The following is a 24,997-nucleotide window of genomic DNA, read 5'->3' as shown; positions in this document are numbered from 1 at the left end:
CCTTACTCTTTTTAGGGTAGTTGTCAGCAAGTAATCTGGATACTTAAATGGCAACCAAAGTTAATTTGAGTTTCACTTTGATATACTATTTGTAGCCCTGGAGGGAGTTAACCTCTCTAAACAGTAGCATGTTGAAGTATTCTCTGTGTGTGTGTAAATTTGGGAAGGAAATTCTTTTCCATCGAATGTGCAGCCCTGCTTCTAATTGGTTTTAAGCAGTTCTGAACCAGGAATAAGCTAGAGTACTCTTTGTGCTAAAATTAAACACATTTTGTCATCGTTTTGCAGGCAGTTTCATATGCAGATGTGACCCTGCAAAGATACATGTAAATCAAATCTTATAAAAAATTCATACCAAGAACCCCGGCTGCATGAAGGAATATTAAAGCAAAGCCTTTTGTAGTAGGAATGAGCATGCCTTCCCCAAGTACACATTTTATAACTCCCTATTTCTGGGTACTAAAATTCATGTAGTGGAGCATACTTGAAGTCCACAAGGACTGAGGCTATGTAAGCACTTAAAAATTGCTAAACTAAAGTACAAAGTAAATGAGGGTAAAAGGGATAGAGAACCTTCCAAGGTTCCATCTTCCTCTAAGATTCTCTGATTTAATTGATAGTAGATTGTTTCAATTACCCCCAAACCTATATATGTTTGGATCTTCCAAAGATCCCCATCCAACTCGATATATAGCTCATGTTTCATATACAGACTAATGTGTTGGTTATCACGTGTTATTGTCCAGATTATATGAGTGATCTAATTTTACCTTTCAAAGCTGCAACTAGACTCAACCCCAGTGGAACTTTTATGTTTGGGTAGGGTCGAAATTAGCTAAGACTGTTTTGTTAATGGAGAAACAATGTGGTATAGTGGATAAAGCACCAGCCCCAGAGTCCAGAAGACCTGGGTTCAGGTCTTACCTCTGATGTATACTGGCTATGGGACCCTTGGGAAGTCATTTAATCTAGGCTACTCCCAATAGCCTATGGACAATGTGCCAACCTTCACTGGTAGAGGCTCTCAGCAGAGAGCTCCTAATACCAGTAAAATAACGGGTCCAGTCCCTATCCCAGTTTTGTTCACAAATAAATAAGCAAAATTGTTGGATACCCAATAATGGGTCATCCCATGTATTAATCTTTGGGAATTCATCTCAACACAAATATAATTTAAGATCAGCTGGGAAATTCATCAAAGTGGCTGAGTAACAAAAGCTAGAATATTGATACTCTTCTTTTCATTCACATACCATTTTCGAGGGTGTGTGATCCCCTTTGGGTTTTTATTTTCTTTCTTGAAATCGTCCATCTTTTCAGTTCCAGTCCCATGGAGTTAATTTCCTCTGTAATCTTTGCGACTGACCCCAGGATCATTTTTTGCCTTTTCAGGTACACCCCCACCTCCCAACTTCGCACTCAAGAAGATGCAAAAGAATGGCTGCGGTCCCACTCAGCAGGCGGCTTGCAGGACACTGCGACCAATTCCCCCTTTTCCTCAGGCTCCAGTGTGACTTCTCCCTCTGGGACCAGGTTTAATTTCTCTCAGCTCGGTGAGTTTTTACAGAGTGACTGGCCATGACAATGAGTGCTAATGAATAGAGAGACAATCTTATACTTAGAAAGGGACACATTGTCATGTACTTGGCATGGTTACTCTTCAATCATTTGGCTAACTCCTTGCAGTGTAAATTTTATTTCTGGAGTTTGCTAGTTGCTTAAGTGAAAAAGTTCCATCAGTGGGCAAGCAGCATCTACAATATTCTAGATTTAAATTTTCTTGAGCTGAAGAATATTTGTAGAATCAAGACAAACAGAACCGTACCATCCCAAATCCACGAGAATTCAGCAAATGCTTCCTGAATATCTTGGAAGTTCATTAAATGCTAATTGTGTGCCAGGCACCATGCTGGTCTATCTGTGCAAGGCCTTCTGATTTGTGTGGTGAAGAAAGAAAGAGGAACAAGAGTCTTCCAGGTTATTATAGTCTAGTAAGATATGGTGTTACCCAGATAACAATAACCTAAAGAAGAACACGATAATATGTTTCTATAAGGAACATATAAGCCCTTTGAGAGCAGGGATTAGGTAGGTCATTTTCTGTCCTTGTTTCCTCCAGGCCTAGCACAGGGCCTGGCACATGATGATGATGGTGGTGGTGACGATGAAGAAGAAGAATATTTGTTGAATGAGGAGATATAGGAAAAGAATGAACAAGATACTATGGAAGCGGGGCAGCTAGATGGCGCAGTGGTTAAAGCACCAGCCCTGGATTCAGGAGTACCTGAGTTCAAATCCGGCCTCAGACACTTAACACTTACTATCTGTGTGACCCTGGGCAAGTCACTTAACCCCCATTGCCCCGCAAAAAAAAAAAATAAATAAAAAGATACTATGGAAGCACAATAACCAAGCATTATTAAGCACCTACTATGCACAAGAAAGGAACCAAGCATTTATTAAGTGCCTACTATATGCCAGGCACTTCCCCTAGAACTTTACAAATATAATCTCACTTAATCCCCACAGTAGCCTTGGGAGGGAGTAAGTATGAGTTACTCCTCATGGTGCAGAGATAAGAAACATGGGTGAAAAGCTGGCACCTCAGTGGTGGGAAGGAAGGGAGCAGAATTTTTAAAAGGAAGGGCGCATGAAGGAATAGTAGGAGATAGCTAAGTTGAGGCTAAAGCGTGGCAGGGGAAGGAGAAGGATGTTGAATGCTCCAATAAGAAAATTAGGCTGTATTCTATTGACGGAACAGAACCATGGACGGTTTTTGAACAGGGAAGTGATATTTAAAGGTTTGCTTCTGCTGTGGTCACCCATCATAATGTTTAGTGAATCTCGCTTCCGTTATAAAATGGAAAAATCAAGAATACGGAATTCACTTTAGTAAGTATATAAAGATCACCCACTCTAAGCCTAGCACTGTGCTAGATGTAGGGAAGGATTTAGAAAGTGAAAACACATGCAACAAATAGAAAATCATGTCAGACCACATACAGTCAAATGCTATATGGAATATAATTGAGTGTTGAAGTACTTAGAAGAGATTGTAGGCACTAAGAGTGGTTACAAAGTACGGTAAGTACAACCAAGGAAGGTTTCATGGAGGAAGTGGGATTGCTATGAAGACTTGGTTAGGTGATAGGAAGACTTCACCCATCTTCTCAGAAGTTTATTTTACGGGCAGTATTTTAAAAAGTAATGCAAAGGGTGTATTTAAAATAGTTAAATATGGCATGGATTGAAACAAAATCCAGCACTTTTTAATTAGTGTACACCCTCTGAAAAATGAGCCTCTTAAAATATGGGAACATTCTGTGTTACTCCATAAAGGTCTATAGTGTCGAATAGGGCCACTTCTAGTTTTTCAAAAAACCATTCTGAACATTTTCCTTGTGTAGGACAGTGGGATCTGTGATCATCATTGCCTTTGTCAGTTCTACACTTTTGTGTTAAGGGGTCTCATTTTGACACAAAAGACCTCAGTAGCTCCTAGCTGACCTAAAGCTGCATTTGATTATGTTAGGCTTTGGGCTTTAGAGAGAACTGAAATGGTAATTCATTAGCACATGCCTGGACAGAGACCCTGGCATGTCCAAACTTGTTCATTAGAAAGCAGAGGCCCAGAACCTTGCTCTGAGACTGACCTGCCTTTTTTTTGTCCTGTGTAAATTACCTTTTAGGAAGTGAAGGGGGATCATGGGGTGGAGATGTGGAGATGTTGGCCAGGAATAAATAGGTAGTTAATGATTAGCAAACAGTCTACCCCTTGTCAACGAACAAGTGAATGGAGATGGGAAATTTCTATTTGGCAATTATTCTTCTTTTATTTTAGCGAGTCCCACCACAGCCACCCAGATGAGCTTGTCCAACCCAACCATGCTGAGGACCCACAGCCTCTCCAATGCAGATGCACCTTATGATCCCTATACTGACACCCGCTTCCGGAATAGCTCCATGTCCTTGGATGAGAAGAGCAGAACCATGAGCCGGTCGGGCTCCTTCCGAGATGGCTTTGAAGAAGGTAGGCAAGGAATGTTGTGTTCCTTGAGTGCATGTAATGATAACAAATAATCCACAGGTGCAGGCAGTCATCAGTCTTATTTGTCACTGAAGTCAGTGCTGAGTTAGGCATCAAGTATCTAATCTAGGCTGAGTATTGTTCTTTTGTTTCTTACTTGTGAGCTCCTTAGGCACTCACCATCTCTCTTCCTTAACCTGGAGATCAGTCCTGGGAGCAGTAGCCAGCTTAAAGCTCTTAGAGGTCTGGTGATATATAGGTGGGCCAAATTTTGAATCCTAAAACTGAATAGACCTGCCCTTATAAAGAAGGTGAGTTGGGAGCCTGGATAAGTATTTGAGCTATTGGGAAAGTATAGCATCAGTCAAAAAACTGTGAATGACTTGACTATTCTCAGCAATACAATGATCCAAGACAATCCCAAAGGACTAATGATGAAGCATACTTTCCACCTCCAAAGAAAGAATTGATAGTGATTGAACACAGACTGAAGCCTGCTATTTTTCACTTTCTTTCAGTTTTTTTAATTTTATTCAAGTTTTCTTATACAAAATGACTAATATGGTAATGTTTTACATAATTGCACATGCATAAGCTATGTCTGATTGCTTACTGTCTCAGGGAGGGAGAGAGAATTTGGAACTCAAAACTTTAAATAAAAATGTTTATTATCCAAAAAAAAGTATAGCATCAATAAGTCAAGCTTTGATTGAGCACTGTACCATGTGCCAGGCAGGCACTGAGAAATGGACAGACAGGAAGGTACAATGGTGTACTCACCAGGTGACTAATTGTTCACGTGGTCACTGTCTAGAAGGTATGATGTCAAGAAATGGGGATCCTGTTGTAGGGACTGGGATACAAGGCAGGGCTCCAATCTTTTAGGGGGCTGCTAAGGATGAGGCAGAGCCCTGTTGCGAGAGGAGGGGGAGTGTGATCAGGATAGCAAGAGATGGTTTTAGACATATGGTCCAAGCCTGCTGCTGGGGCACAAGGTGGGACTTTGGTTATAAATGGGCAAGCCAAGAACCTGAGCTCTAGAACGAGGATGTATAGCCAGAATGGAACCAGCAACAGAGGTGACTTAAAACTGAGCCACCTGAGCCATGGATTTTTGGATCCTTACATCTCCCTGGCCCACTGGTCTCATTCTTCCCAGTGCCCAAGACAGGGCTAAATCTAAACTTAGAGTTTACTTCCCCAGATTAAGAGACAGGAAGATCCAAAGGGACTATGGTCATATATCACTAGGAGGTTATGATATGGCTCCAGCTTAAAGGACCCTGTGCAGATGACTTGTAACAGACCCCACAATGCTGATCGCAAGACCTAGTCAGGCCTCCCTGGGGTGCAGTGTTCAACGCTGGGCCCCACCCTCCTGACCCCTGTCTGAAACAACTCATTGAACCTTAGCCACTAACTTACATAATAGGAGGGAAAGTTAAATGAAGAACTTAATTCTTTCTAATTTCCTTTTTGGCAGAGTTGGCCATCACCCTGTAAAGCAGAGTTTCTTAACTTGTTTTGTGTCATGGTCCCCCAGGCCATGTAGAGAAGCCTATGGACCCTTCTCAGAATAATCTTTTTAAAATAATTTGAGGAAATGTCAAATTTTAGTTAGAGGTTAGTGAAAATAAACATTTTTTCTTATCCAAATTCATAAACTCCCTGAAATCTATCCATACCTCCCCCAAGGGAGGAGTGTGGAACCTAGTTTAAGGACCTCTGATATAGAAGGAAGCCAACATGCTCTCCCAGAAGCTTACTAAAGACAGAGAGGACACATATTGCAAACTTTGTATGTGGTAGCAGCCTTTCCACATTCCCCTGATTGACAGATGTGACCTGTCCGGGAGAAGAATAGGTGATAGGGTGGCCTCTTTGTTCTGGTTTAAGGGTCACGTACACAGCAGTTCTACAATTCCACAAGCTTTTATTCAATGCCCATTAAATTCTACTACTCACAGAGGAATCATTTTCCTCATTGTGACAAAGGAAATGTGAGCAGAACATAGGTCTTCCCTGGCTGCTCCCAGCTTTGGAGAGTGTGGCAAACAACCATCACCTCTTGGATGTAAAAGAGACCATTTCAAGATATCCTGAGATCTCAAGAATAAATGAGAAAGACAAGATGTTAGATATTTCCAAAAGTTCTTAACAGATTATTTAAAGAGTTTAGTTACAAGGGAACTGCTGCTCTCAATTTTTAATTTTCCTAACAACCAAATTGTCCCCTATCATTTGCATCTAGCAAGTAAGCAGGAGTCTGGAAATCCATATATTGGTGCCTAGTAAGACAAAGAAAGCAAGGGAAGGGTGAATGTGAAGTTGGTAAGAGTGATTTGTTACTTTTAAGAATAAGAAATTTGGTTGTATATCCTTTTAGAGTTCTAAAATTTCAAATTTTGCATGCCATAAGTTGAGGGTATAGGCAGTTGACATTTTGCTTGGATTTCTTCAATGTGTTTCAGCAGCGTGCTATAATTTTCATACTTTATTAGTCATTGAAATGACTTGCTCATATATCTGACCAAGGAGTTCATACTCTATCCACTTAATCTGTTGTTGTCACGTATTGCTGAGTGAACCATATTCACGACTGAAACTTGTCTAAACAAGCAAGATCTGGCTCATAAAGGCCCAACATCATAACTTGATTATCAGATAACTTTCACTTATCCAATCTGGAATCAAGCCTCCTTAAGCGGGCATAACTGGGGAATATCTTAGATGACAAAATGACATTGATTAAAAGCATTTCCTAACTCAACTACAAGCAATGTCTAGACTATTATAAACGTTAATCGTTCATGCAGAGTTAAAACAGAAGTATAGGCAGAAAGGTCTCAAGAGTTGGTGCTCTGTGAACATGTAACAGTTAGATCCCTTGGGATCTGTGGGTACAGATGGATTTTATTTTATCCAGTGGGAGATGGTGTGTTAGAAAGACAATGTGGGGCTTCTCCTATTTAATGTTGTTTGGTTCCGGTGTGGGAAGAATTAGTCTGTCTTTTTTTCTTTTCCTAGAAATTATAATCCCTCTACCAACCTAACCCCTACCACTGGGGTGAACAGCTAAATTTTAACAAATCATATGCTGTACTTAGACAAAATACATAAACTATATTAATTCCATTCAATATGTTATAGGTAGTAATCAGAAACAGAAAGTTCAGGGAAATTAGAAACTCAAACTCAAAGCATAGTTATTGATATTGGCACACATCTGTAAAGTTTTATTGCATTTAATTAGTATTTTGATTTGACGCACAGGCATGGTCCAGGAACAGCCTTTTAAAATTACCCAAGGTACATTAAATTTCTTCTGATATTTCAAATGATCATTAAAACTAGTTTTTGTCATTAAAATTTAAATGATCATTAAAATGACCATAAAATGCTCATTTGTGGACGTAATTGTGGGACACCAAGTAGATATTTAAAATAGGTGTGTTTTTTTAATTCAGATTTTTGTGGCCAATTTTTAGAACTGGTATAGCTAAAAACAAAGAAACAAAAAGCTAACATTTCTATTGTACTTACTGTATATCGGGTGTACTACTACTTCGTGCTATGTGTATTTGTACCACATGCAAGATACTTTACAAATATTATCTCATAAGATCTTCAAAACGACCCATTTTATAATTGGGGAAATGGAGATAAACAGAAGTTAAGTGACTTGCCCACGATCACACAGCTAGTAAATATTTAAGGTTGGATTTGAACCAGATCTTTCAGACTTGGAGTCCAGCACCCATTCCACTATGCTATGCACAGCTGCTGCAAATTCTTTCTCTATCCCTCTTCTCTGTGCTGGCCTTTCTTCCTTTGTCAGAGTAGCTTGGAATAGAAAGCACTGGTTATATCATCAAGTCAATTTCCCTGTTGTGGCAGGATAAAGGCTCCAAGAGGAAGACACATACTGGATGTTAACCAAAAGACAAAGAGGCAGTAGTAATCTCCTAGGCATATGTTAATGTCCTAGACCTGGGCAGGGGGTTGGAAGCTTGAGTATTACAACTTCCCATGTGTGAAGTCAGAAGCATTTTATTGCTTCATTGACTGGAATATACCCAATTATTTCATTCAGGCTAATGATCCCAACAACACTGGAGTAAATGCTTCTTCTGGCTTGTGCCTGTGTGTTGATTGCACTCGGTGGCTTGAATACTACCTTCCCTACCCTGTTCTGTCAGCATTAGGGCTTTGGAAGTCTGCTAAAAAATGCAATGAGGGTCTTGAAAACTGGTAGCTAGAAAATGAGACATATTGGTAAATCAACAAGCATTTATTAGGTGCTTTATGCTGTACCATGCACCATCCTAAATGCTGAGCATACAAAGATAAAAATGAGAACATAGTACCTGCCCTCAGGAAGCTAACAATCTATATCACAGCTTCTTAAGCTCTTTTTGTATAACAGATCCCTTTGACAGTCTGGTGAAGCCTATGTGCCCCTTCTAAGAATAATGTTTTTAAATGATCAGAATAAAACCCATAAGATTCCAAAGGAACCCAATTATACTGAAATGCATTTCTCAAAACATTTTGAAATAATTTCATGGACCCTAGGTTAAGAACTCCTTGTGCTAATAATACGTTCCCAGATAAATGAGTAAAGAATATATGCAAGTTATATACATAGTGTTGGGAAGATGGGTGCAGTCAAACAAAGTGTCTTGGTCAAGGTGTTGACTGAGGTAGAGTTTACAAGATGGTGTGATGAGGAAAGAGAGCGTTTACCTAGGAGACAGACTGTGCTATATGGGAAACAGCAAGTAAGACAATGTGATTGGAACCTGGATTATTTGAGGTGGGGTAATATGAAATCATCCTAGAAAGATAGACCAGAGACAGATTGAAAAGAATATTCAATGTCAAGCGTAGCTATTCATATTTTTTTTTTTTTGCGGGGCAATGGGGGTTAAGTGACTTGCCCAGGGTCACACAGCTAGTAAGTGTCAAGTGTCTGAGGCTGGATTTGAACTCGGGTTCTCCTGAATCCAGGGCCGGTGCTTTATCCACTGCGCCACCTAGCTGCCCCTAGCTATTCATATTTGATCCTAAAACTACTGAACATTTGGAGCAGAGGAGTGACCTGGTTACACCTGCCCTTTAGAATTCAGCTATATTGGTAAGGTAGCTTATGTTCATTGTGCATTGGAGAAGAAAAAAACTACAGGCTAAGGGACCAAGTAAGATGCAATTGCAGTAGTCCAGAGAGGAGATGAAAACTGGGACTGAGGGTAAGGGGATGGAGAAGAGATATGGTATGAATAGAGAGAAAGGGACATAAGTGAAAGATGCGGAAGTATGAAAAACAGGACAGTTACTAGATTTCCTAATAGCCATCCCCTTGTATCAAGGGAAAACCATATTGTCTTTTTTAAAATTTGTGTGTGTGTGCATGTCTGTATGTGTAGCATTAAAGATATTTTGCTGATTCCAATGTAACCTGGCTCTCTTTCTAAAAGAGTACAAATTCTAACTCTTCAAAGCAGGCTTAATTGACTTTTAGTTTTCAGCTCTTGCAGTTAGGGTATCTGGCTTCTTTGGCCTGCAGTCATATCATTGCTATTTACGAATTAGGAAGACAAATACAGAGACATATTATAACGAACTCAGTGAGAACCCTGCTCTCCATATGGGTTGTTCTGGTGCCCAGTAGCATTAAGTATTCATTGAAAATGCCCCCCAAGACAGCAGCACCAGTAGCAAGTTAAACATTTAATGAGAAAATGTTAGCAATATGGAAGAAGAAAGCTCAGTCCTTGAGTAATCCAAAAACCCCATGTTAGTTCTTTGTATGTTTTGTTGTGACACTATCAGAGGTAATGTGTTTGTTCTAAAGGGCCTTCCTGCCCAGAAATATTTCCCTCACTGGTTTCCCTTAGTACCTGAAAGCCCAACCATTTTCCCCTTCTTTGGCTCCAAGCAGTGAAGATCTGTACTAAAGTGGGTTTATAGATGCATAGAATCACTTTTCTGGGAAGGTCAGGGATTGAGTTAGGCTCCCATGATGGGGCAGTTCTCAGTCTATGAACAGTCTGAGGGCTGCAGGGTCCAGAGAAGATTTCACCACAAGGGGGGAAGATTGCTTAAAGCTGTCTTCACTTTATTCATAATTTTGCCTCAGATAACTATACTTTTTCCATGGTTCATGACATGTCTAGAGAAAAGGGCCTTTGTTTCACAGGACTTGGAACCTTTGAGCTGGAAGGGATTTCCAGTTGATAAACAGACCCTCTCTGTGACATCCCTGCCGAGTGGCCAATCCAGCCCATCACATATAGGCCTCACGTTCAGTTAAACAAATTTAACTAATATTTATTAAGTACCTACTTTGTGCAAGGCACTGTGTGATGCACTCATCATACAAAGGTGAAAACCAGACAATTGCTTCTCAAGGAGGCTACAACATGTATACAAATTAGTATCACACAAGGAAAATTGAGGAGGAAGAAAGCATTACCAACTATGGTGAAAGAGGAATAAGGGAAGATTTCATGGAGGAAGTGGCATCTTGGTTGATCCTTGAAGGAAGTCAGAGACTTTGGAGACATGGAGATGAGCAGGGAATATGTTTCAAACATGGAAGCAGAAGAGAGTGTGATAGGTAAAAGAAGCATTCAAGGTTTGAATAGAGGATTGGAACAGCCACTAAGAGGGAGCATTCTGTAGTGTGCTCAGAGGGTGGGGGTCACACCGCAGCAGTGGCTTCTCTTCTCAAAGTTCTCTGGCCATTGTGTCAGGTCAAAGATTCCCTAGTATGCTGGTAGGAGCTTTCTTTTATTAGATGATTTTTTTTTGCAGGCCAATGGGGGTCAAGTGACTTGCCCAGGGTCACACAGCTAGTAAGTGTCTGAGGCCAGATTTGAACTCAGGTACTCCTGAATCCAGGGCCAGTGCTTTATCCACTGTGCCACCTAGCTGCCCCATGAGCTTTCTTTTAAAAAGGTAAACTTCAGAGAGATTTCATCCAAAATGTAATTAGGATTTCTTAAAATAAAGAGCAGTTAGAACACCTGAGCATGAAGAATAGCACATTTTCAAATCACATTTGAAATAACAGATGAATGTGTCTTGGGTGGTGAGAAAATGCATTCCTTAAGCAGTGCTCATCAAGTAAGAGAACTACTTGTCTCCTTGGGTACCTGATAAAAATAGAATAAAGAACCAGCATTTTTAAAGGATGTATTTCTAGGCAGATTTTCATGTACTTGATTTTTCTTGGAAGAAGTCTCTATGAATACAATCTTTCTAATTTTCACTATAATCCAAGCCCCCCCCCTCCACCCCCCGCTCCCAACCCTGTGGAAAAATGGTAGCTATTTCTGAACTAAGAAATAATTCCCTTCATTATCTCTGTTTTTCTCACCTCCTACAATTTAATATGAATAGGATAATGAATCATGATGAAATAAGGCTGTTTTGTATTTTCAAAGAGAGGCGTGTAGCTTCCTGCAGTGTATTGCCCATGATTTATCTCTTTGGTCATATAGCCTGTGGTTGTGCAATTGGCTTGTTATTTTTATTTTCAGTTCATGGATCTTCCCTCTCCTTGGTTTCCAGTACATCATCCATTTATTCCACAGTAAGTGTTGATAAACATAGAATTACTTTGGTAGTTTGGAGTTGTGTATTCTAATCACTTTAGCAGGTTTTTGTTTGCTTTTTTGGTAGGGGAGGGGGATCTGGAACTGGGATGTCATTGGTTTAAGGAAGTTTTGGTGAGAAAACTCCCCCTACCAATGTAGATCTGTAACTGATAGTCTTCAAGAGTTGCCTGAGATTTCAAAAGGTTAAGAGATTTGCCCAAGATCACACAGCCAGGATGTGTGGGACCTGAACCCAAGTTTTCCCAACTCCAAAGCTGCCTCTCTATCCACTATACCATGCTGCATCTTTCTGTTGTTTATGTATAGGAAACAAAATGATAAATGACCCTTGGTAAACAATACTCTTCAAGGTCAAGACAACAAGCCTGCATCCTAAATTTCTTATCAAGGCCAACATGTTCTCATATATAAGATTCAGAACTCATAGTCTAGAGCTTTTAATATAGCAGAAGAATGAGACAGAAAGAATACATTTACATGCATGGGAAAGTAGCAGGAGATTGCACATAGGTGGCAGGGAATGGTGATCAGGTAACAGTTTTGTGCAGTTTGGGCACCTGGGCACCTTGGGTAGCTTATCTAATGCCTTCCTTTTCCATAAGAACATGAGCTCAAAGCAGCCCTAAGTATTAATGAAACAGCATGATTGTCATGGCATGGTATGATCACTAGACCAGCATTGGTTGCCAAGAGTAAGGAGACCTGGATTCTAATCCTGGCTCTACCACTAATAAGTGACTTTGGGCAATTAACACAGGGTAACCTCATTAAAAACTACTAAAATGTGGTCATAGTATTAACTTGCAGATGGAAATATTTAGTATTTTAGCTAGCCCCATGGAGCTAACTGTGGCCCACTCCCATCCCAAATATATCTACTCTAACTCTTTTTGTTTTTCTTACAGCCAGAAGAAAAATGTCAGTCAGAGGTAAGGTGCCATTCCTCAATTTTGATATCCCTTCTAAATCTCAATATTTTATATCCTTCTGGATCGGCAAATCTGGTCCTCAAAAGAGTAATCCTCTAAAATGTGATGTTTAGATTCGAAAGCTACGGAGGGAGTTGGATGCATCCCAGGAGAAGGTTTCAGCCTTGACTACTCAACTGACTGCTAATGTAAGTACAAAGAAGTCAAAGCTTACAAATGTGAGTTTCTCATTAATTTTGACTAGTAAAGATTGAGATTTTGATTTAAACTTATCAACCCAAAGTCAAAACTCAAGACTGACTTTTTAAAAAAATTGTTCTTTGTTGAGGATGGGCCTGATTAAATATTCAGATGGATCCATACCCCTGTACACTGATGTGGATATTTCTTCCATTCATGACTACTTATCATATGTAACATTTGTCCATTTCCTCCCATATGTTTGTCCCAAGGATCTTCTCTCTACCCCCACCAAAGTGCTAATGGCCTTCTCACTTTCTCTTGGCATCTCTTGATTAGATAAAATAATAACTGACATTTATATCCTACTTTTTGTTTTGCAAAGTGGTTTGCATCTAATATCTCATTTGAAATTAAAAGGCATATAAGGTAGGTAGGAGAGATATTGTTACAGTTTCATAGATAAGGAAACTGAGACACAGAGACAGTGTAGTGGTTATCAGTACCAGGATTGGAGCCCAGACCATCTAATTCCAAAATTCCACCACAGCACTCAGCTATTTTATCTGCCATTCTATTTACCAGAAGTAAATAATAATAGTAACAACAACAACAACAACAACCAGCACTATATTACACTTATATGACACTTTAAGGTTAGGAAAGTATTTTATGTATCCATATATTGTATCACTAGATACTCAGAACAACTCTGTAAGTAAGGTACTATTATTATTACATATGTGGAACCTGAGGCAGACAGAGGTAAAGAGACTAGAAGTATAACTCACAATCCAGTGTCATCCTCTTCCATAACCATCTACAAATGATCCTTCACTCTAAATTAGTGTTGCCTTGGCTCCCGTGTCTCTAGTTGCCAAAGAGATCAAACATGTCCAAGTTGAGGTTGTTTCTGGCTCTCTTCGTCTCTTCATTTGGCAACTTTTGTACATCATTTATATTTCTCTAAAGAAAAAAAAATGCTAATCAGAGTCAGTGTCTTTACTTTTATCCATTTCCCATACTTTAGAGTCATCGGTTTGTTTAAATAAGACATATTGGAGCTATTATAATTGAATGCAGTGTTGTTGTTTTTTTCTGTCTTTCTTCTAATTTGGAATTGATTTTGATCTTTGCTCCAACTAGTTGATGGTCTGATTAGAGACAGCTATTTCTGAAATGGCTCCTACATCAACTAATGGTTAATTCTTGTCTAACAAGTTTAGTCAATTTTGGTTTTGTGATATAAGCACCAAAACAAATGCCTAGCCTTTCAACTCTCTTCTGGGTGAGTATTTGTGATATATAGGCATAAAACTTCTGAGTTGACTATAGATCTTTGATCTCTTTAACTGCTTAATCATAAATTAATATCAAATTTCCAAAATATTTTTCACTGTCCTTCCTTGGGCCACCTTCACATTGAAATCAAGGCAGTTATGTGATCTAATGGATAGACCACAAAACCTAAAATCAGGAAGATCTGAGTTCAAATCTTGCCTCAGATACTTACCAGCTGAGTCATCTTAAGATAGTAATTTAACCTCTCTCTGCCTCAGTTTTCTTACCTGTAAGTTGGGAGAATAATGGTCCCTACCTTCCAGGAGTATAAAATGGGAAGAGACATGTTAAGCACTTTTGTTAAAGTGCTTTATAAATGTTAGTGATGATGATTAGTTAATATTAAAAATTAAGATATTTGTTGACTTAATTGGGAAGGATCTTATTAAGTTCTTCAAATCTTTCTACCTTCTAATCTTTTGCAACAGATTTCACCTCATAAATTGCACTTATCTTCATGGTGATCTTTTTGCATATGCTTTTCATAAGAGCAAGATGACTAAGTATCCTGCGTTAGGCTGTTTCTAATTGCCTTTGGGCACATGATAAAACCAATTCTGCTAACTTCTTTTACTTTCCTCTCCAAGAAATAGTCAGTTGTCTTATGATCTAGGTGACTGACTGTCTCATAGGCTTTCTTCACTCTTTTTCTCCTTCTCCACCCTGCCAATTAATTCTACACCATCAGCATTAACTCATCCTCACAGGTGCCAGTTAGAGTTGCCGAATCTACTAGGTTGACATGTAGACCACAAAGAACTAAATTCAATCTAGTGATTGGCCACTCAACAGCCATCAAATGGTAATAACCTTTGCTTGCCAGTTATCTTGACTGAATAAATGTATAGCCCATTCAACTCCATGGGCCTTTTTGAATCCTGTTCTAATCCAATGTCTTTCTGAGATTACTGTTCTACTTTCCCCAGCAACTGAAGTGAGAACCCTTACCATTATTCTAAAACTATGTTTGTTCATTACACAGTATTATAAATTATACAGTTCATTATACAGTATTATAAATCATTATACAGTAAATATTTGACCCTACCAAACACCAGGCAGTGGTAACTTATTTAATTGTCTGCCATTTCTCTCACAGACAGATCTGTGTTTATTTTTATAGAACTCACTACTCAAAGACATGTTATCCCAGTGTTTTCATACTATTCATGTTTGTTTTCATTTGGAATGTGAGAACACGGTACTTGGTGAGAAGTCTTTTGTGTGTTAGATGAACAAGACTGAAATGACTTCACCATCCCATATTTTCCTAATCATTTTTGTGACACAAAAGAAAAATGGTCCTATCATTCAGCTGCAAAATAAGACCCTTTGTTATGAACTAGTTTCCCATTGTTAATGTAGCTTCTTTTTGAGCTTAGAAAACCAACTTATTTCTCAGTAGCATAGTCTTATTAATGTCAATTTTTTTCTTATGAAATTAAAACTTTGGACCCAGAGATGAAGTCTGGGATGGGGAAAGGGGTATTATTTTTATTTTATTTTATTTCCTTTTTTTGGAAAGGGGTATTATTTAAAGAAACAGTAACCTTGTGCTTCAAGGATCCATCATTTCATCAAGTGTGGTTATTCCCTCTACCAAAATAGATTGCAACCCCTACGTGCATTAGTCTATGGTGGCTATAGCCTCCAGAATTCATTAACTGATGGCCAAACTTCTGATGATAAACCTCTTTATAATTAGCCAGGCTGATCTTTGGATGACAGATTTATTGCTGGTTCCATACCTGAAACCTCTCCTGCTTGGTAAATTCTGTTCTGTGTTGGCATGGCCTTAGAGAATTCAGAATGACCTCCATACTACAGTGAAGTTTTGGATGAAGGCCTCAATGAAGAAACAGTATTTGTCACAGGAGAGCTTTGCTTTCTTTATTCTGGAACAAAAGTGTGAAAATTATTTTAGAAGTGATATTGCCTTCATTTCTATTCCTTCACAGACTTGTATAATTTTTTTCTCACCATACTGAGGCTTCCAATATAGCTAAATACTCCAAGATAAATTTAAATGCATCTCCTTATTTTAAAATTCAGAGGCATTTTATTTTAAGATACACAGAGCATCTATTCATAAAGAAATGAACAGGTCTTCTTGCATCCTATTTATTGTAGCTAGTGGTCCTTTGAAATGGGATCTCTATATTTAAAAAGCTAAACAACTACCCAAGAGACTGTTTATCTTCAAATATTTCTGCTCACCAAACCAAAATAACAAAACCCTCTACCCCTCCTTGAATCTTGTAAGTCTGGTTTTCATCCTTATCATTTCATCAAAACCACCCTTTCTCCAAGTTAACCATCCATGATCATGCCACCCTATTCCAAGATTTCTATTCCATCCTTCTCCTTTTCTGCTTCCTCAAGTCTCTCATTGTCTAACGTGATCAATTGCCCTTTTTTGTTAAACTAGTTCAACTTTGAACATTATATCATGTTAAAATCTCACTTTCCCAATTCATCCTGTAGTGCTTCATTTATCCAATACAAATCCTCCCTCAGTATAGAAATCTTCCAAGGCTTTTTCCTAGTTCCTACCTTTTTTACCATCTGTATTTGCCATTGGAGTTGCTCATCTCCTCCCAGAGAGCTTCACTCACTAATTTCTCTCTTTATGCCTATTCTACACCTGATTTCCATACTGTGTCCAATATTTAGGTTAGCTGATTGATTGATTTTGTACCATCTCAGTATGACCAAGAAGCCACTCTGTACTGTTCCCCACATCTTCTACTGCCCAATTATCACATCAACATAGATGTGGGTGAGCCTAGACCCAATGTGAAGCCTTGATATGTCAGTGCATACACTCCTTTATACATGAAAGTTAGACCCTTGATCTTCACTACTGGTTCTGTTCAAGAAAAAAATCGCTGTAGATTTCACCCACATTAATGAGTCCAACAATACTTCTTCTCCCCTTCACTTGACCACCGCACTGGCTTTCCCTTGACCACTCTGACATTTTCTTTAGCTGGTTTTAGAACAGGCCACATACAGTCACCACGTGTGTTTGTGTCTGTATGTGTACGTGCTTTGTCTTGCTTCCTGTGGAGAGAACTTAATCCCACTCTGTGTCGTTGACCTTCCAGGCTCACCTTGTAGCTGCCTTTGAGCAAAGCCTTGGGAACATGACAATCAGACTTCAGAGTCTGACTATGACGGCTGAACAGAAGGCAAGTATGAGGAAGAATCTTACTTGGTTGTCCTTGTCAGATTGTTTCCTTTAGATCATATCATCCTCTTAACTTAAGCAAATTTAATTAGCTCTCTGAAATATAGTAAAAACAGGTCTGTGTGTCAGTCTAGTGCTTGCTGAGTAGAGAGTAAGTTTGAGTTTATGGTAATGGTCACTATAGCCAAATGCTAAGTGAACATGGCCTAGAGACAGCAGGCCCACATAACCCTGTTCTTTCTCATTTGTCTGGATGTTTTGCAGGCCTTAGCACCCACCAATCCACTGGAATTGCCTTCTGCAAAACCAGTCTTCCAGTAGGCTGTCACTAAGAACATTCCTCAAGGTTGGGTGGCTGGTCCCCAGTGCTGTAAGAATCTAGGTTGATAAATGTCTTCCTTTGTTCCTCAGGATTCCGAACTGAATGAGTTAAGAAAAACAATTGAGCTTCTAAAGAAACAAAATGCTGCTGCTCAGGCTGCCATTAATGGAGTAATTAACACACCTGAGCTCAACTGCAAAGGTAAAGAAACAGAAACTAATTTTAGCAGAAGCACATTCCCCAGAGGATACCATCACTTGATAACATCTGATGCAACTTCCCTCCTAGAGATTACCTGTGTCTGTATAAGATCAAACTTTTGGTTGAATCAAAGGGTTCATGAAAGATGTCATCAGGTTGGAAAATATCTAACTTCAAAAAAATTATTCAAATTTGCTCTTTCCACCGCTGTTTTGCACATCAAAGAGGAGAAAAACATATGTTTATATTGGCAAAGTTTATTAAGTTTCTTCATGCTAATTTCCCAGCATTCGTGTTTTCAAACTGATGTGAAATGAAGTAAGAGTTGTTCCTTCAGTTTATGCCTAGGAACTCACTTCTAAATAAATGCTACATGTCCCATTGCCTTTTGACATTGACTTTTTTGTGAGAGGCAAGGGAGGATGTCTTTTAGCAATGTTAAAAAAATTTTTTTTGAAAGAGATTCATCCATCTCTTCTTATTCCTTAGACTCAGAAGTGCATTTCCTTTTCTTCCATAGGCAGTGCTACAAAAATCTCAAGGAAATGTTTGATTACTTTTAGGAAATTCAAAGAAATAGTTTCTGCTTTTGAAAGTGACAGCTTTTAGCTTGACTAGACTCAGAAAGTAGGCAACTAGGTGAATTAGTGGATAGAGGACTGGGCTTAGAATCAAGATGACTCATCTTACCAAGTTCAAATCTAGCCACAGAGACTAGTTGTGTGACCCTGGGCAAGTCATTTAACCTTCTGTGCCTCGGTTTCCTCATTTGTATAATGAGCCATAGAAGGAAATGGCAAACCACTCTAGTATCCTTGCCAAGAAAACTCCAAATGGGGTCACAAAGAGTCAGACTTGACTGAAAGAAATAGCAAAAGACTCAGAAGTCACTTTCAGATAGTTGAAAATGATCCACTAGTTCATAGAATTATGGGTTAATCGATTTAGATTTGAATATAACCTCAGAGGTCATCTTGTTTGACTGCCTCAATTTATACATGAGAAAGCTGGGGCCCAGAGAGGCTAGGAGAATTTGGTTAAAGTTACACAGGGTGTAAGTACCAGAGCCAGATTAAAATACAGGAACTCTGATTGACTTTAAGTCTAGTCTTCTTTCCCCAGAATCATACTATTATAGAAGGGGGATGTCATTGAGTCAGTTGATCAGTCACCCTATCCCACTTTAAGAGATAAGGTACTGGGGCAGCTAGATGGCGCAGTGGATAGAGCACCGGCCCTGGAGTCAGGAGTACCTGAGTTCAAATCCGGCCTCAGACACTTAACACTTACTAGCTGTGTGACCCTGGGCAAGTCACTTAACCCCAATTGCCTCACTAAAAAAAAAACAAACAAACAAAAAAAAAAAAAAAAAAAAGAGATAAGGTACTAGGGGCAGCTAGGTGGCGCAGTGGATAGAGCACCAGCCCTGGAGTCAGGAGTACCTGAGTTCAAATCCAGCTTCAGACACTTAACACTTACTGTGTGACCCTGGGCAAGTCACTTAACCCCAATTGCCTCACCAAAAAAAAAAAATAAGGTATTATGCCCTGATAGCTTAACCAAATTAGAATATCTCAGCCAAATTATTCAGAGATTTTTGACTAAAGGTAGAAAGCCATTGGCTGAACTGTAGTGACATGGCACAGGAATGTTGAATTGATTGAGAGACTTGATCCCTCTGGGTCTTTTATAAGATAGCTGACCAGTTTAGAATCCAGCAATCTGAGCCAGTGGTGCTTCTCTTCTCTCCCAACCAAGCTCCCCAAGTGATGCTCAGAGGCTTGGCCAAGAACTGCTCTCTACTTGCCATCTAGCTCAGATCTCTTAACTTCTGAACTCTTCTGCTATTTCATAGAAAACCAACCCACAGGACGTGGCCAAGTCTCTAAACTAATTCAAACAAAGTTCCTGTACATTATCATTCTAGTTCATTCTGTGGCTTCTAAGAAATTTTGCGACTTAGTAAAAAGTCTTTGATTAAGATATATTCCCATCGGGTTAATGTGTAGGGGTATAGCATCTTGTCATTTACCCTGAGTTGATAGGGGTAGTGGGCATATGAGTCATTCCACTCCATAGACACTGTTTAATTCCACACAGATGTTATAGAGCATCCTGAATAAGACAAAGATTATGAAAAGAGGTCGAGCCAGACTCATTCAGACTATTTAACAACTTTATGAAATGATTGATTTAACATATTTTTGGCCATTCCCCCAAGTGACAAAGGCAAATTCTGGATTTTGAGTCAGATGCTGGCTCTGTCACTTGCTTCCTTTGAGACCTTGGACAAGTTATTTCATCTCTCTTTGCCTCAGTTTCCTCAAATGAGAAGGGTTGGACTACATGACCTCTAAGACCCCTTCTAGCTTTAGTCCATGTGGGATGGAATGACCTGTAGTTCAAGTAGGAAACCATTTCCAAAACCTATATAAACTATTTTTTGTTGTTGCTATTACTATAACTATTATCATTAATACTATTATTGTATTTCTGATGCTGTAGTGGTCCCCTTATGACTTCCCATTATCTACATAGGAACAATTACTTGTACTAAGTAGGAATCTCTGCCTGATTTCAGATCCAAATACATGATCCTAAAATCTTAACTAATTGCTTACAACCATGTTGCTCTCATTTGAAAAATTTCAACCTCAAGGAATAAGCCATCAGTCAAATACTTCAGTAGTTTATTTATAAAAGAGTTTAGTTTTCTCTAATTTAAAAAGAATTTTGGAAGAGACATTCTCTTTGTGCCCCACTTTTCAGAAGAGAAAATTCTGACTTGTTGGGGTTAAGTATAGGAGAAGGGGGGGACAACATGCCATCTCATTTTACTAAGTAGAGAGTGTCTTTTTCTGAGGTTCTATGTATGATTACTAACAGGCGCTGATTTAAAAAGAGTCAGTCCTTCCACTGATACTACAAGAATGTGTATGTCTGTCAGCTATTCTTGTATGTCTGTCAAACCATTCATTAAGTCATCAGTTGCTCTTTTCGTGTGCAGGCAACAGTACTTCGCAGTCTGCCGACCTTCGTATCCGAAGACAACATTCTTCAGATAGTGTCTCCAGCATCAACAGTGCTACCAGTCACTCTAGCGTGGGGAGCAATATCGAAAGTGATTCAAAGAAAAAGAAGAGGAAGAATTGGGTAAATACAATTTAGCAATATCACTGAGAAATCCCAAAAGAGTAATGTATTTAACATGAATTTGAGCCCTGGTTCTGCTGATTATTCTCGGCATGACCTCGAACAAGTCTTATCTTTGCCTCAGTTTCCTCACCTGCAAACTGGAGGTGTTGTACTAGAAGATCTTTAAGATCTCTTCTAGCTCTTAATTTATGATCCCATGAATAGACTCATCTGGACTGAATAAGAGACAAAAATGAATGCCATTAGGATAAAACCTAGACTGGTTCTTAGCTACTATAGAAGCTAGTCTTCTAAGTAATAAATCAGAGAAAAAAATAATTAGCTAACACATTTTAAGGCACATAGTGGTTTCCTCAGCCAGTGGTGGGCTCAGTGGGATCATAGAATTTATTAAGTAACCATTACCTTAGAATTTTTCTGTTCCATTAGGCTGTGAAGTGCATACCTTCCATTTCATAAATGTCCCATGTTTCCTGTGTTGTATTGTGTGTGAAGTTCTGGATTCCAGAGCTAACATTTTCTTTGGTTGAGTTCCCTCTTTCTTTAGATGTTGTTCACTGATATAAATGGACTATTTTTTTCATATGTATATTTTATTGGAGCAAAATTGGAGGCAAATCTGCCTTTCTTTTGAATGCTCCCAATGTTCCTTCTTACAAGAGAAATAATTTACATTTTTTTCAATGCAGAACATTGTTCCCAGTCAGTGAGTGGTTCAAAAGGGAACGTGAAGGATCCTGGTTATGAAATGGCAAGTTTAATTGCATCGTCTCCCACTGTAGTATTAGTCATGGTTTTTTATATCTTCAAAAGATGGACTTGGATTTTTTTTCCATTATAGCAGTTCATTCAATGATGATGACTTTCCAAAAGATAATGTGTTACAATCATTTCCTTCCTCTTTTCCTGGGGGAGAAATCTCAGTCTTTCTCCTGCTTTCTTGGTTCCACTGTTGGCATTCAATGAAATAGCACAGTTAGAACTGATGGAATCTTGAGTGGTTTAGGTCTCCTTTCTTCTCAGAATAACGGTGTCTTGTGTTCTTCTGAAACTGTCTCCATCTTCCAGGTATAGGAGTAACTTTGTCATGTTATCATCGTGGTCTGTTTAATGTTCTAGAAATTATCATTCATTCCATATACTTCTCATTCATTTTACATTATCCTGGATGGGTGGCAAGGTCTAATTAAATGGGAAAGAGGGTTGACATTTTAGTCGTGATACATCTTTGCTTGTTGCAAGCACTAAAAAGCCCAATTCCCTTATCCACATTGTCAAATGACCTCTTTTAGACAACTATTTTGTGAATTAAGCAAATCATGATTAGTTAGTCAATAAAATTTGTTAATTTCTACTGTTAAGTGCTTTGATCAGTGAAGTGAGAAATGTCTTTTCTAAGAAAGACATAATCTATATATGTATGTATGTATGTATGTATGTATATACATCTATCTATATTTTTTCTCCTTCAATAACTATGGGGTAGGATCTATTTAACTTAAAAGCAACTCTTGGTTAAGCATAATATTGAGCAAACTAAGAGAGCATTTATTGGCAATTCACATGCATCCAAAAAAAAAGTCCAACAATTTCAACCTCCCTCTCCATGAGTCTTTTGTTCTAGAGAGAATGACAGGGTCTCAGGTGGGTGGGTTTGAGTTTTACTGTTTCCTGTTAACTCTTAGGAGGTTCCAGCAAATCATGAAATGACCACAAATTAGACAGTAGAAAATAAAATATCATACCTGGGGAAGCTTAAACTAGATCTGTAGCCTCTGGGTGGTTGAGCATGGGTGATGAAAGTCTTCATAGCCTGGGAGCCATTTTTGTTTTGTTTTGTTTTAGAACTTGGATTCAATTATACAAGTTTTTTTGGGGGTTTTTTTGGACACCCACTGTGGCTATGCTAAATCCTTTGTGAAAAGAAATGATTTTAGAAAAAGACAGTAACTCAAAAAAATTACAGTAATTTAAAGATAAAAATATTATTCAACCTAGAGTGAAACTGATTTAGTGTTTTTGAGCAGACATAATACTGATGAAGGGCAAAAAGATGGAAGAAGGTAAAGGAGCAGCAAAATTCTGTCATTTTCAATAATCATACAAAAGGTATGAGAGACTTTCCAGTAAGCCAGGGAGAATTTGAAAGAATTTGGACTACATGAAGGCCAAAAACTCTATTCTTTCTCTTCTATAATGGAGAAAGCCTCTGGTATTCCCCCAGATACTCACGTTTTGGCCATTATCAGTTAGACTTACCTACTCTCTGTGTGGTGTTTATTGGTCATGTTATGTCTGAAAAGTCCAAAGCTTTCCCCATTCACTGGCTTTATCTGTTAAAAATTGTCTTTTTTCCTTCCCCTTCCCAATTTTTGCTTGCGCTTCCTCTGGCAGGTCAATGAGGTAAGCAAGAGAAACTTTAAAACATCCAATACCAAGCTAACCCATCCATCCATATGACTAACTCCATTGGCACCCATCACCGTGTCTAAGCATATCGCTTTGTTGCTGTTGTAACCTCATCACCCAAATATCCATCCATCTGCTGAGCCACCTCCCGTCTTGCTGTTTCTACCTGTAGATTCCAACAAAAGAATAGGCATGGAATGCTCCCCCCAGGTTTCGTCCTTTCAGTGGTTTCTGATTCCTGCCTCTCCCTTAATGCCCGATGAAAAGGGAAAAGTCTTTGGTGACCTTTCTCCTTGGAAAGAGTGGGCCATGTGGTTGCCACTTGCCTTCAGAAGTCTGCATGTCTGTCTTTCTGCCATGGTAAAGTATGGATGGGCATTACTTAGGATTCCTTCTATGCTTACCATTCTATCTTTTCAGTTACGCAGTTCCTTCAAACAAGCTTTCGGGAAGAAGAAGTCCCCTAAGTCAGCTTCCTCCCATTCAGACATTGAGGAGATGACAGATTCTTCTTTGCCTTCCTCACCAAAGTTGCCACACAACGGCTCTGCAGGCTCAACGCCACTGCTGAGGAATTCTCATTCAAACTCTCTGTAAGTTCAGCCTATAATTGGAAAACCTTTTGGAAAAAACCAGCATGAGGTTATCATTGTTTCTTTGAAACAGTGAGATAGTAAAAATAACTGCAACTAGGAATGCTGTTATTATTATATTCTGCACTCTCTTTACCACCAAATCTTTAAAAATGATTCCAGGGAATCCCACTTTGCTGAAAGCTGGGTTTGCCCTAACATGTCAGGATGAGCGACACTAGGCTGAAAGTCAGGAGATTTGAGCTCACATTCTAGCTCTTTTGCTGCCTACCCAAATGACTCTGGGCAAGTCATGTAACCTTTCTGTGCCTCAGTTTCCTCATCTATTAATACCTGCTGTATGATGCCCTGAGGTATCATTGGGTTATATCAGGATCAGGTATGATAATTTCGAAAAGCACAAAACACTCATTGTTCAGTTTGCTTAGGCAGGCATTTTTTGTTGTTATAAGGGACAAACAAGGACAGGGAGAGATCACAGAAATGACTTGTAAAAAACAGAGCCAACAATAAAATTTTTTATTTAAGCCACAAAAAACACAAAGTACAAAGCATGATCCAAATGTAATGTTAGGATTAGAACTCTGATTATTATTAAATATTGCTTACTCATATGGCCTGCAGGTCTTGTTCAGTTAGATTACTCATTCTTAGAGTGAACATGAATTGTTCTTTTTTTTTTCCCTTGGCATCACTCATCAGAATAGTAGTGACTTACCAAAGCATTGGAAAAGTGGGTTTTTGAGCAGCCACTCAGATGAGGCCAACAAACTTTGAAACCCTCCCCACCAATTCCAGTCCAGTAAGCATTCATTAAAGTGCTTACTATGTGACAATAATGAGAAACAACCCCTGTCTACAGATTGTTTACATTCTATTGAACAATACTATATGTGCACAAGTAAATTAATCCAGTAATATTTGAGGAAAGGGAACATGGTAAAGGAAAGGTATTCCAAAGGAGATGACACCAGGACTGAACCTTAAGGAAGCTAAGGATTTTAAGATACTTGAGGAAGGAATGCAC

General features: G+C 38.9%; 1 protein-coding gene across 7 annotated transcripts in view; it reads left to right on the top strand.

Annotated features, from left to right (window-relative positions):
• NAV2 (neuron navigator 2) overlaps window positions 1-24,997 on the top strand; it is a 452,110-nt gene that overhangs the window by 388,274 nt on the left and 38,839 nt on the right. For 5 of the 7 annotated variants that reach the window (XM_043970118.1, XM_043970117.1, XM_043970120.1 and 2 more), the window contains 10 exons: window positions 1,393-1,553; window positions 3,842-4,030; window positions 11,572-11,624; window positions 12,555-12,578; window positions 12,692-12,766; window positions 17,207-17,290; window positions 17,701-17,812; window positions 20,820-20,965; window positions 23,363-23,371; window positions 23,798-23,970. In XM_043970118.1, the coding sequence (XP_043826053.1) occupies window positions 1,393-1,553; window positions 3,842-4,030; window positions 11,572-11,624; window positions 12,555-12,578; window positions 12,692-12,766; window positions 17,207-17,290; window positions 17,701-17,812; window positions 20,820-20,965; window positions 23,363-23,371; window positions 23,798-23,970 (1,026 nt within the window). The remainder of the gene's footprint in view (window positions 1-1,392; window positions 1,554-3,841; window positions 4,031-11,571; window positions 11,625-12,554; window positions 12,579-12,691; window positions 12,767-17,206; window positions 17,291-17,700; window positions 17,813-20,819; window positions 20,966-23,362; window positions 23,372-23,797; window positions 23,971-24,997) is intronic. The other 2 variants (XM_043970119.1, XM_043970116.1) reach the window with 1 other exon arrangement.

Source organism: Dromiciops gliroides, chromosome 6 (genome assembly GCF_019393635.1).
Source record: "Dromiciops gliroides isolate mDroGli1 chromosome 6, mDroGli1.pri, whole genome shotgun sequence".
NCBI lineage: Eukaryota > Metazoa > Chordata > Mammalia > Microbiotheria > Microbiotheriidae > Dromiciops > Dromiciops gliroides.
This window is presented reverse-complemented; position numbering and strand designations above follow the sequence as displayed.